The sequence below is a fragment of the Arachis ipaensis genome, chromosome B07, assembly GCF_000816755.2.
Source record: "Arachis ipaensis cultivar K30076 chromosome B07, Araip1.1, whole genome shotgun sequence".
Taxonomy (NCBI): Eukaryota; Viridiplantae; Streptophyta; class Magnoliopsida; order Fabales; family Fabaceae; genus Arachis; species Arachis ipaensis.
Window position 1 is genome coordinate 72619651 of NC_029791.2, and position 10342 is coordinate 72629992.

General features: G+C 37.1%; 2 protein-coding genes and 1 long non-coding RNA gene across 3 annotated transcripts in view; 1 reads left to right on the forward strand and 2 right to left on the reverse strand.

Annotated features, from left to right (window-relative positions):
• Positions 2687–3652, forward strand: LOC110264243. Its single transcript, XR_002350016.1, has 3 exons — positions 2687–3100; positions 3226–3333; positions 3615–3652. It is a non-coding gene; the product is annotated as an uncharacterized LOC110264243 (long non-coding RNA).
• On the reverse strand, positions 5297–5899 carry LOC107607348. The gene has a single exon (XM_016309314.1). The coding sequence runs from the start codon at positions 5897–5899 to the stop codon at positions 5297–5299; it is 603 nt and encodes a 200-aa protein (XP_016164800.1).
• Positions 6767–10342, reverse strand: part of LOC107609089 (PHD finger protein EHD3) — a gene marked incomplete in the record, with an annotated part of 9866 nt that continues 6290 nt past the window's right edge. Inside the window, 1 exon segment of the mRNA XM_021105968.1 lies at positions 6767–7994. Within this exon segment, the coding sequence (XP_020961627.1) occupies positions 7104–7994 (891 nt within the window).

Genomic DNA, 10342 nt, shown 5'->3' on the forward strand with positions numbered 1-10342 from the left:
TATGATTGAGGCCATTATTTTATTAGCTCACTTATCCCAAAAAGCCTACCCTTCAATTACCTTTGTTAGCTACCTTTAGTCTTTTAATCCTCATTTATTCTATATTTTACCACATCACTAGCCTTAAGCGGAAAAAAATTAATTACCCCAATTGAATCTTTGGTTAGCTTAAGATAGAGATTGTGTATCAACTAAGTGTTGGAAAACTGTGGAAACTTGGGTTGATGAAGGTGTACAGTATTTCATTGACAAAATATTGGGAATTTGAGTGCTTACTCATGTAAGACCCAAAAAATTAAAAATCCATGTGCATTGATAATGTTATGTTTACTTTTATACTTTAAAAAAATATTCAATAAATAAATAAATAAATAAATAAGGGGACAAAATTACCCCAAATGCTAAGTTTAATAAAAGATCAATACATATGTGATAAAAAATTAAAAGAAAGGTTGATGCATGAGTATGTGAAATATGCAAAAGTGGAAACTTTGGATAGCTAGGCATGATTTTAAAAGTATAAACAGTGTGTATGTTAGGTGATAGCTTAGGTTACTCAAAGATTCAATTTATAGCTTACTTGGCCATACATATATCCTCTCCCTTAACTTAGCCCCATTACAACCTTGAAAAGACCTCATGATGTTTGCATTGGTGCATTAAATATTTGTTGATTGGGTAGATGAAGAACAAAGTTTTAGAAAGCATGAATAGAGAATACTAGAGTGGACTACCCTATACACTTGAATGATTAGAGCGCATATACACTACCAGTGAGGGTTCAATGCTTGATTCTATATTCCCTGCTTTCATGAGCTATCTTCTTACAAATTTACTTGTCTTTTATTATGTGATTTGAATGAGTGGAATCTGATTTATATATGTCTTGGAGAATTTGTTTACTTTTAACCAAGTAGGTAAAAGCATTTTGCATTTAGTTACATGCATATAGATAGGTTGCATTTTATACTTTCTACCATTCCTCTTCACTCTTTTAGTTCTCTTGAGCTTAGCATGAGGACATGCTAATGTTTAAGTGTGGGGAGTTTGATAAACCATTATTTTATGGTTTATCTTGTGCTAATTTGAGTGGTTTTTATCAATTCTCCACTCACTTATTCATATAATTTGCATGGTTTTACAATTCCTTCCGTATTCTATGATATGTGTGAAAACAAATTTCCTAGGCCTTAAAACTGCGAATTTTAATTATCTTTTATTACCATTCGATGCTGTGATTTGTGTGTTAAGTATTTTCAGGCTTTTATAGGGAAGGAATGGCTTAGAGGACAGAAGCGAAACATGCAAAATTGGAAGAAACGCGCGAAAATGAAGTTTTGAAGAAATTGGCAGCGACGCGCGCGCATGGATGACGCAGACGCGTGCCTAGCGCAGAACACAAGTGACGCGTACGCGTGACATGGAAAATCGCCAAATGACGCGCATACGTGACCTACGCGTACGTGTGACAGACGCCACGTGCAGAAAGTTGCAGAATTCGCCGCCAGCGATTTCTGAGCTGTTTCTGACCCAGTTTTCGACCCAGAAAACACATATTAGAGGCTATAAAGTGGGGGAATCCATTCATTCAAAAAGGACAACTTCTCATTATTCACAATTTTAGATTTTAGATATAGTTTTAGAGAGAGAGAGGCTCTCTCCTCTCTCTTAGGTTTTAGGATTAGGATTTCTTCTTCTTCTCAATTCCAGGTTTAATGTTCATTTAAATTATTAATGCAAAGAGTACTTTTTCATTTAATTTTATTATTTATTTAATTACTTTCAATTTTATTTCGATTATCATGTCTCGTTTCTACTCCCTTCTCCCAATAACGAAGATGGTATGCATGTTGATAGAGTAGACTCCTAACTTGACATGGGGGTTGATTAAAAGGAGACCCTTGAGTTGGGATGCTTAAGTAATTAGTTAAATTGGAAGTTGTTGGCTAATTCTCTATTTACTAACGCTAATCATTCCCAAGGAAGAAGATTAGGATTTGTGAATAAGAGTTAGCTCAATTACTTGACTTCCCTTTATTTAGTAAGGGTTAACTAAGTAAAAATAACAACCTTTTGATGCTACACTTGAGAAAATCCAACAAGGATAGAACTTCCAATTAATCATTCTTCCAGTCAAGGCTTTTTATTTTAATTACATAAAATCTGTTGTTAATTTTCATTGCTTTAATTTATAATTATTTATTTTCCCATTCCTCATTCGAAAATTTCTCAGAAAATTCATAACCAATAATAACTACACCTCCCTGCAATTCCTTGAGAGACGACCCGAGGTTTAAATACTTCGGTTATCAATTTTATTGGGTTTGCTTTAGTGACACCCAAAATTTTTGTACGAAAAGATTCTCTGTTGGTTCAGAAACTATACTAGCAACGAGAACTTATTTGTAAAATTCGTTACTAACAGAAAATCCGTTAGTCAAAATTATTTTTAAAACTTTCAGCAAACTTCAAGAATAAAAAATATACTAACCTAATTCAACATTATTTGTAGTCTTAATTTTGATCTTTTTTACCTTTTTATATTTTGGTGTACTGGTATTTTTCACCTTTTTTTTGGACTTGGGCTATGCCCAACAACCCAAACCTGACTCCAAGAACCACCCAACAACCCACTCCCTAAACTAAATGTTGCGGTAGTGTTGTTCCTTGGCCACCATTACTGTGAATAAACTCCATAACCATTAATTAAGCTATCTTGTTGTTGCGGATGACGTCCTCAACGCGGCTCGGTGAGCTCCTCTATTCAGCGAACTCCGACAAAGCCAATGATGATGACCAAGATGAGCTCCGATGAGCAATATGCCCCGACGAGGCCGGTGAAGAAGTCGACGGGCAGCTCCTCTGTGCAGCAAGTTCCGGCAAGGTAAGCGACGAAGACGACGAGCAGCTCCTCAACGCAGCGATCATTGACGGGGCCAACAACGGAGACGACAAGGTAGGTTTTTCAAGGTCGCTCCAAGACGTCCGATTTGGTCTCCTCCATGAACAGAACTTCGTTGTGCCTCTGTGCAGGAGGGAGGATAGGAATTCCTACTGAGAAGGGTTGCATTGTTAACGCGTCCCTTCTGCTTGAAATCCAGTTAACTGCGTTTTCTTTTAACATTGTCTTTTTTCACCTTAAAATTCGTTGCATTGAATATTATGTTTTTCCTCAAGATTGTGTTCTCAAACTTTCTTTTCGTATTATATTACGAATTTCTGCAGGTGGTTGATGGCTTCAATTTGGGTATAGAGTTTCCACATCTGCTGCTTTAGCCACTGCGTGTGCTAGGAGGTTGCCATCCCTGGGAGTCCACGTTAGACCCTTTTTAGGTAAAGCTTCTAAAAGTATCTGTATATCTTGAATTGTTGTCCATGCTCTGCGAATAGAACTTTTGGATTTGATAGTTTGCACCAATTTTTGATTATCTCATTCAATTAATGTCCTTTCCAATTGTAAATTATTTACGATGATTAGGGCCTATCTTATTGACATGGCTTCAGCTATAATTCTTGAGTTAGCTTGAATTTTACTAGTGAATCCTAATAAGACCTTCCCTTCTTTGTCTCTAACTACAACAGAAATAGTTCCGTTGCCCGATTCCTTCTTGAAGGTAGCATCCATATTTGCTTTTAGCCAATCATTCGGAGGTAGTCTCCAACGAGCCAGGTTTGCATTTCTTCTTATTTCTCCAATCCTAGTCTCTGCTCTTTTTTCGGCAGCATTCCAATAAGTGTATTCCAATAGTTTAGCTTTTTTAAAGGACTATCTAGAATCCTTTTTTAAAGGACTATCTAGAATCCTTTTTTTGCATATACTAGTATACACTGGCAAAATGTTTTGGCTGGCCTTCCATAAATGCATCTTAATTTTTTGCTAAACCTCCGTTTTCCAAATTTCTCTCCATAGATGCCTCTTATCTATACTGGTAGATGGATTCCATTTATTTCTGGCTAGATAATCCTCTTTCACAGTATAATAGCCTGTTCTAATCGAATAAATTCTATCTTCTTTTTGTGGCCAATATAGACAGTCTTTCTTATTCACTACACTGATTGGAGTTCTGATGATCGCTTCTCTTGTTTGTTGTGGAAACATGTTGAAAAGTTTTCTCTTATTCCATCCCATACCCTCTTCAATAAGCTCTTTAACTTTGGATGCACCTTGACTTTCTCCCTCTAATGGTCGGCTAGCTCCCTCAATCCAAGTGTCCCTCCAAATATTTATTTGCGATCCATCCCCTACACTCCATTTACCTTTTTTCCTAAGAAGTTCTCGTCCATGTACTAAACTCTTCCAAACCCATGATGACCCCTTCTTGATTCTAGCCTCCCAACAATTGCCATCTAGAAAATAGATTGCCTTTAGAATCTGAACCCAAATAGAGTTCAAGTTCTTCAAGGCTCTCCAAGCTTGTTTTTGCCAGATACGCAGTGTTTTGAAATTCTAAATCTTAAACCCCAAACCACAATCTCGTTTACTTATTGTGACTGATTCCCAATTCTTCCAATGTATACCTTGTTCCTTTCCTGATTCCTTTCAATGTATACCTCGTTCTTTTCCTACTGAAGCCCACCAAAATCTAGCTACCTTAGAATTAATTTTCCTCCAAAAGACTCTTGGGAACTTGATGATATTCATAGCATAAGCAGGCACCGCTTGAACTACTGCTTTAATGAGTGTTTCCTTGCCTGCCTGGTTAAGGAGTTCCTCTTTCCAACCCTCCAACTTATTCATAATCCTATCTTCAATCCATGCTAGAGCTTTGTATAGAGATCTCCCCCATATCGCAGGTAGGCCAAGGTATTTTCCAGGTGATTCCCATGCCGGAATCCCTAGTATTTCTTCAATATTAACCCTCTTTTGAATTGATACTTGATTACCAAAGGTGATGTCTGATTTATTGAGATTTATTCGTTGACCCGAAGCCTCTGTGTATTCATTAAGAATTGTGACAATTTGAAAAACTTCTTCCTCGCTTGCCTCCGAAAAGATGATGCAATCATCTGCAAACAGTAGGTGAGTGATATTTGGGGCTGTAGGGACAATCCTGAACCCGGAGATTCTTCCCTCTCTTCTTGCTTCATCCATAAGGATAGTAAACACTTCTGCTACTAAGATAAATAGGTAAGGCGAGAGCGGGTCACCCTGCTGAAAACCTCGTTGAGGCTTTATCTTCCTTGATAGCTTTCCGTTAATTTTAAACCTATAGTTTGCTCCTCTAACACATTTCATTACTGACTTTACCCATCTTGTTTGAAATCCAAAAGCCAAAAGAACCTTTTGCAGAAAATTCTATTCTAGCCTATCATATGCTTTATTCATGTCGAATTTGATTGCCAAGCTATTCGACCCTCCCTTTCCTTTCCTATTCAGGCTATGGTAAACTTCTTGAACAATAACAACGTTATCCTGAATGAGCCTTCCTCCCACAAACGCACTCTGCGTTGGCGAGACAATAGCTTCCAACCACTTCTTCAGTCTTAGCACAATTATTCTTGAGATTATTTTATAGATGAAATTGCAGCAGCTAATTGGCCTAAGCTCATTTAAACTTTCTGGATTCTTTGTTTTCGGGATAAGAACCATTATGGTCTCGTTTATCTCTTCTGGTATATGTCTGCTACTGAAAAAAACTCTTACTACTACACAAACTTCCTTACTAATTACCTCCCAATGCTTCTGGTGGAATAGCCCGTTCAATCCATCAGGTCTTGGAGCTTTAAGGCTACCCATACTTAACACTGCCTTTCTTACCTCTTCATTTGTATTGTCCATGAGCATATCTTTGTTAATCTCCTCTGTAACTCGTTGTGGAATCTTATTAATTATGCTTTCAAATCCATGTCTAGTAGAAGAAGCAAATAGTTTTTGAAAATATTCTTCAATATGCTCCATAATCTCGTTTGTGTTATTTAACCATTGACCAGAAGCAATCTTCTGCCTTTCTATTTTGTTTCTTTGTCTTCTGTGAATAGTGGTGACATGGAAGAAAGCCGTATTTTTGTCTTCCCATCTCAGCCATTTTAATCTAGACCGCTGCCCAAAAACTTCTCCTCTTGTCTCCATAATGTTGCTATGTTCTCTTTCAAAAGTTGCATCCTTCTTTGGTTCTCCTCTGTCTCTATGAAGTTCAAACTCTGTAGTCTTTTCAATCCCTCTTTCATTCTCTTTTCAATCCCTCTTTCATTCTCTGGATCTCTCTATCGACTCTTTTAAAGGTAACTTTACTCCACTTCAAAATGCATCATTATCGTTGATATTTTTACCTTTGATTATAAAATACGTCTATGGGCCTTTTGGCCCCCCACTGATCCAAAAAAATAAAACATGTATGCATGTTACATGATAGGTCATTAGGTTGTAATTCGGATAAGTATGCCTATACGAATATTTGATAATCCGATGCATTTGCTGGCATCTCAGCAGATCTAACAAAATCAATATTGAAGATTACAGTTGCCCCATCTAAGCTGCCGCTCGTTTTACTTGCAAAGGTATGAATTAATTTTATCTCCCACTCCCTTAATAAATTGGAGATTTTCTGATTGTTAATGTCAAACGCTTTGTTTCTTATTCCTTCAAATAACAAATATAACACAGCCTTTGGTTCCTTGAAGAAATTAACTCTTAAAATTAGCAGAAATGGCCATTGTGTCTGGAGAAACATTTAGAAAGGATCTTCTTGATAGCAGCAGTTTTCTGAGAAACCCAAAACAGGTGTGCTAAATCTTTTTATCACAAGCATGTTTAGGACCTAAAAAGGAACACAAAACAAGTCGTAATTGTCATAAGTTGAGCCACTCAATATCTTACAATTCACAAGTAGCAAAGGAGACAATCAAGTTTCATATCACCCATATGTACTACATAATTGTTATGACCAACTTACTCTTGCATACAGTTTTTTGGTGGTTTATCCTTTCGGCCTCTATAGTCCTATGTTTCAAATGATTTTGTACCCAAAAGTCAGCTAAATGTGGCAGTTCTACAGCCTAACAAAATCAGTCAATAATCAAAATAATGCACAAAATGCTAAGTAATCGGGTTTTACCAGTTAATGCATATGCCGTCAAGGAATTCATGCTTTTTATTAACCAATCTAGCTACTAGCTAAGTTCTCTTCAAATTTAAGTGTGTTGGCTGCTGTTAAAAGCATGTCCATTCCTCCATCTTTCTCCAATTCTCGTCCTTGTTTCCATCTCTTGCCAAGCTTATACTTAGGTTTTGAAACATCTTCGCCAGTTCTAAAATTGAAATTCTCATATGTCTTTTTAGCCCGGCGTATTGCTTGGATCCCTGCATCGCATTTTCTGCAGAACCAGTTGCCTTTTGGAATGGTAGTCCGTTTAGGCTCCATGCAATCGATGTGGTATCCATGGTCGCAACCATCACAGAGAACAATCTTGTGATCATCTCGATCGACGAGGCAAACTCGACATAAACAAGAAGGGCAGTACCAACAGTGAGCATATGACTGGACCTGCTTAGTGGACAAACACCTTACATGATAGTATTTACTAGGGCATGAATTGTGACCGCATATCCGTACATCTTCTCCATCTACTTCCTCCCTACAAATTTTGCAATCAGGCAAGTTTCTTCTCCCTATGGACACCTCGATCCCATCATATGTACAATTTGAATTTTCCTCCAATTCATTGTGTGTTTCATCATTTGTAGGAATGCTCTCATCACCAACAATGTTGTTCAAGGACTTTGGGGCATTCAACCTTCCACACACCACACAATTATCATGTGGAGATCTTATTTCAATAGCAGTACAATTGGCACAGAACCAGCTTTTTTCAGGTAATTCCTTCAAAGCCGGCACAATACAAGATACATGGTACATCTCCTCACATGAATCACAAATCAAGGAGTCTGTCCCATCTGCCTTGCCTCCACAATGCCTGCAACTGCAGACTTTATCTGTAGCACAAACTTCTGTCTGCTGTGGTCTCATAACATTGTCCAATGCATAGTTATGGAACTGTTTGACAAGAAAGCATGAAAAGCAATTCTCAAGACCAATCTAATAAATCTGAGGCAAAATCTTTAACCATATCAAGAGTGCATTTTGTAATGATTCAAAAATAAATAAATAAATAGAAGGGTCTGCATTTGTTGTGTAAAACAGATCATGTGCACCATTTATAGTGAAAGCCAGCAAAATCTCCAAATCTAACAGCCAGGACTTTCAGACATTGAGTTTTAAAAATAAAAAAGTCCCTCACCGAGCTGCCTACAACAAATTCTTACTTACATAAAGAAAAAGTGAACCACAATATTGAATATTATATTTCTTAGTCAAGAAATAATGTCCTCAGATACAAAAAAACTTACCTCAACAGAATTTTTTGATTTCTTTGTTAAGTTTTTTTTTTCGGTTCTATAAGTGTATAACATTAATTTAACAAAAACAACGGCATGTGCGCAGGGTGTGTGGAAGATAGAGATCAGATTGACCCACAAGGCAATCAATCGGTTTAGTTATGAGCCAACCAAATTAAGAAATTCCTTTAATACAATTTAGCTAAGTTAGGAAATTTGGTTATGGCAATCACTGGTTACCAATTCTGTTTTACCAACTCAGACTAATGAACAATAGCATGGTAATTCACTTTCATTCATACATTCTGCACAATCTAAGATTCATCATCTTCCTCACTGCAGAAGCATTTCTCATAAAACTACATGATACTCATGTTATGGAACTCTTCAACACCTTCGAAAGATAAACTTTGACAACATCTGTTACATACCTAGACAATTAGATATTAACAACCTAATTATAACTGAGTGAACTATGAACTAGGGTGGGTTTTGTAACTAGCCTAGCTGGCGAGTGAGAGAGTGAGCATTGTGTCATGAGAGAGAGGTGGGAACCATAAAGGTCTGTCCAAAAGACACGATAAAAAACTAGCAATAAAGTCATGAGGGATAGCTTGCTTTATGTCCTTTTCTCCAATGGGTCTCTCCAAGAAGCAGCCTTTTCACGAGGGATAGCTGCCAATTTAAACTACAAAGGAATGATCTAGAATACATTTCCTCTAAATGTGTCTGTTTAACAAGCTAACCATCCCCACAAACCACTACTCAATTAAACTTTTCCTCTTTCTCGCAATAATAAGCACCTTATAAAAAAGCTTAGAATTCACATCCACTTCCATTCGAATTTGGCCTTTTGTCCCCAACTAATTCTTTAATCTTTATTTCAACAAAAGATCCTCAAACTCATTTAACTGGGAACCCTTCTCACAATATTCACTAGAGATAAGACCTTCCTTACCTATCCTATTTAATGTCTCAATTTCTTTCAGAATTTCATCCTTTTTTCACTATAAAATCATTTTTTGTCACAGCTATTATGCTTTAGGATACAGTTGATTAATAACCAATACAAATGAATGTCATTGGCTTTTGTCAGAGTACAATAGGTGCAAGGGGAAAAGGATTGCCACTACTTACTTTTTTCTTCAATGATTAGAAGGGGGTTCCACAACCTGGTGTGTGGAGGAACTCTATGCCAAAGTTGAGGGAGGCTTTGGGGAGCATTTGAACGTATATCAGTTAGTCCTGAAAGAGGCTAGACGTGCTTTGAGCTAAAACTCAATGCTCTATACTCTATAGAGTTTGCTTCTTAACTTTTCCTTAGTTACTCTCCTTTCAAACTAGGTATTTTGCATGCATCTCTCAAACAGATGCTATCTTGAAAATGGAAATTGTAACCTATTCAGATAAATGCAATATTTTATTTTTAATTAAAGGACCAGGAATCCAGCTAAGTATTCTATCAGATGTGTAGATTAAACCTACTTTCACCAAATGCCACAGAAAAAAGAAACCCCCATAAAAAGTACTCAATAGAGGAAGATAGGAAGTCTAAGCTAGGCCTAGGCTTAGAGAGGAATAGCAGTAACTGTTTTCTGCCAGCTAGGATAAAAGCTGCACTAGCTGTAGACATTGGAAGGTCCAAACTGTACCCATGGGGATTACCCGCAACTGGGACTCGTGAAATCCCCACAGGAACCCATCATAGAAGGAGACGGAGGTAGAGGTATCAGCCCCATGGGGACCGGCGAAATCCCCGCAGATTGAAAATTTACTAAAATGCCCTCACTTATATATAAAAGTTGTAAGTTGTCTTCTTGGATATTTAACATCTGTATTAGATTAGGTTAAATTGTGTTTTGTGTTGCCTTATGTTAAACTTTATTGAATTTTTGAAGGATTGTGTTATGGGTTTTGTACTAAATTTATTTAAAAAATTTTGAAGGTAACATGGAGGGGTAGCCACTATCCCCTTGGCAACAATTAAACGGAGACCTGTGATGGGAA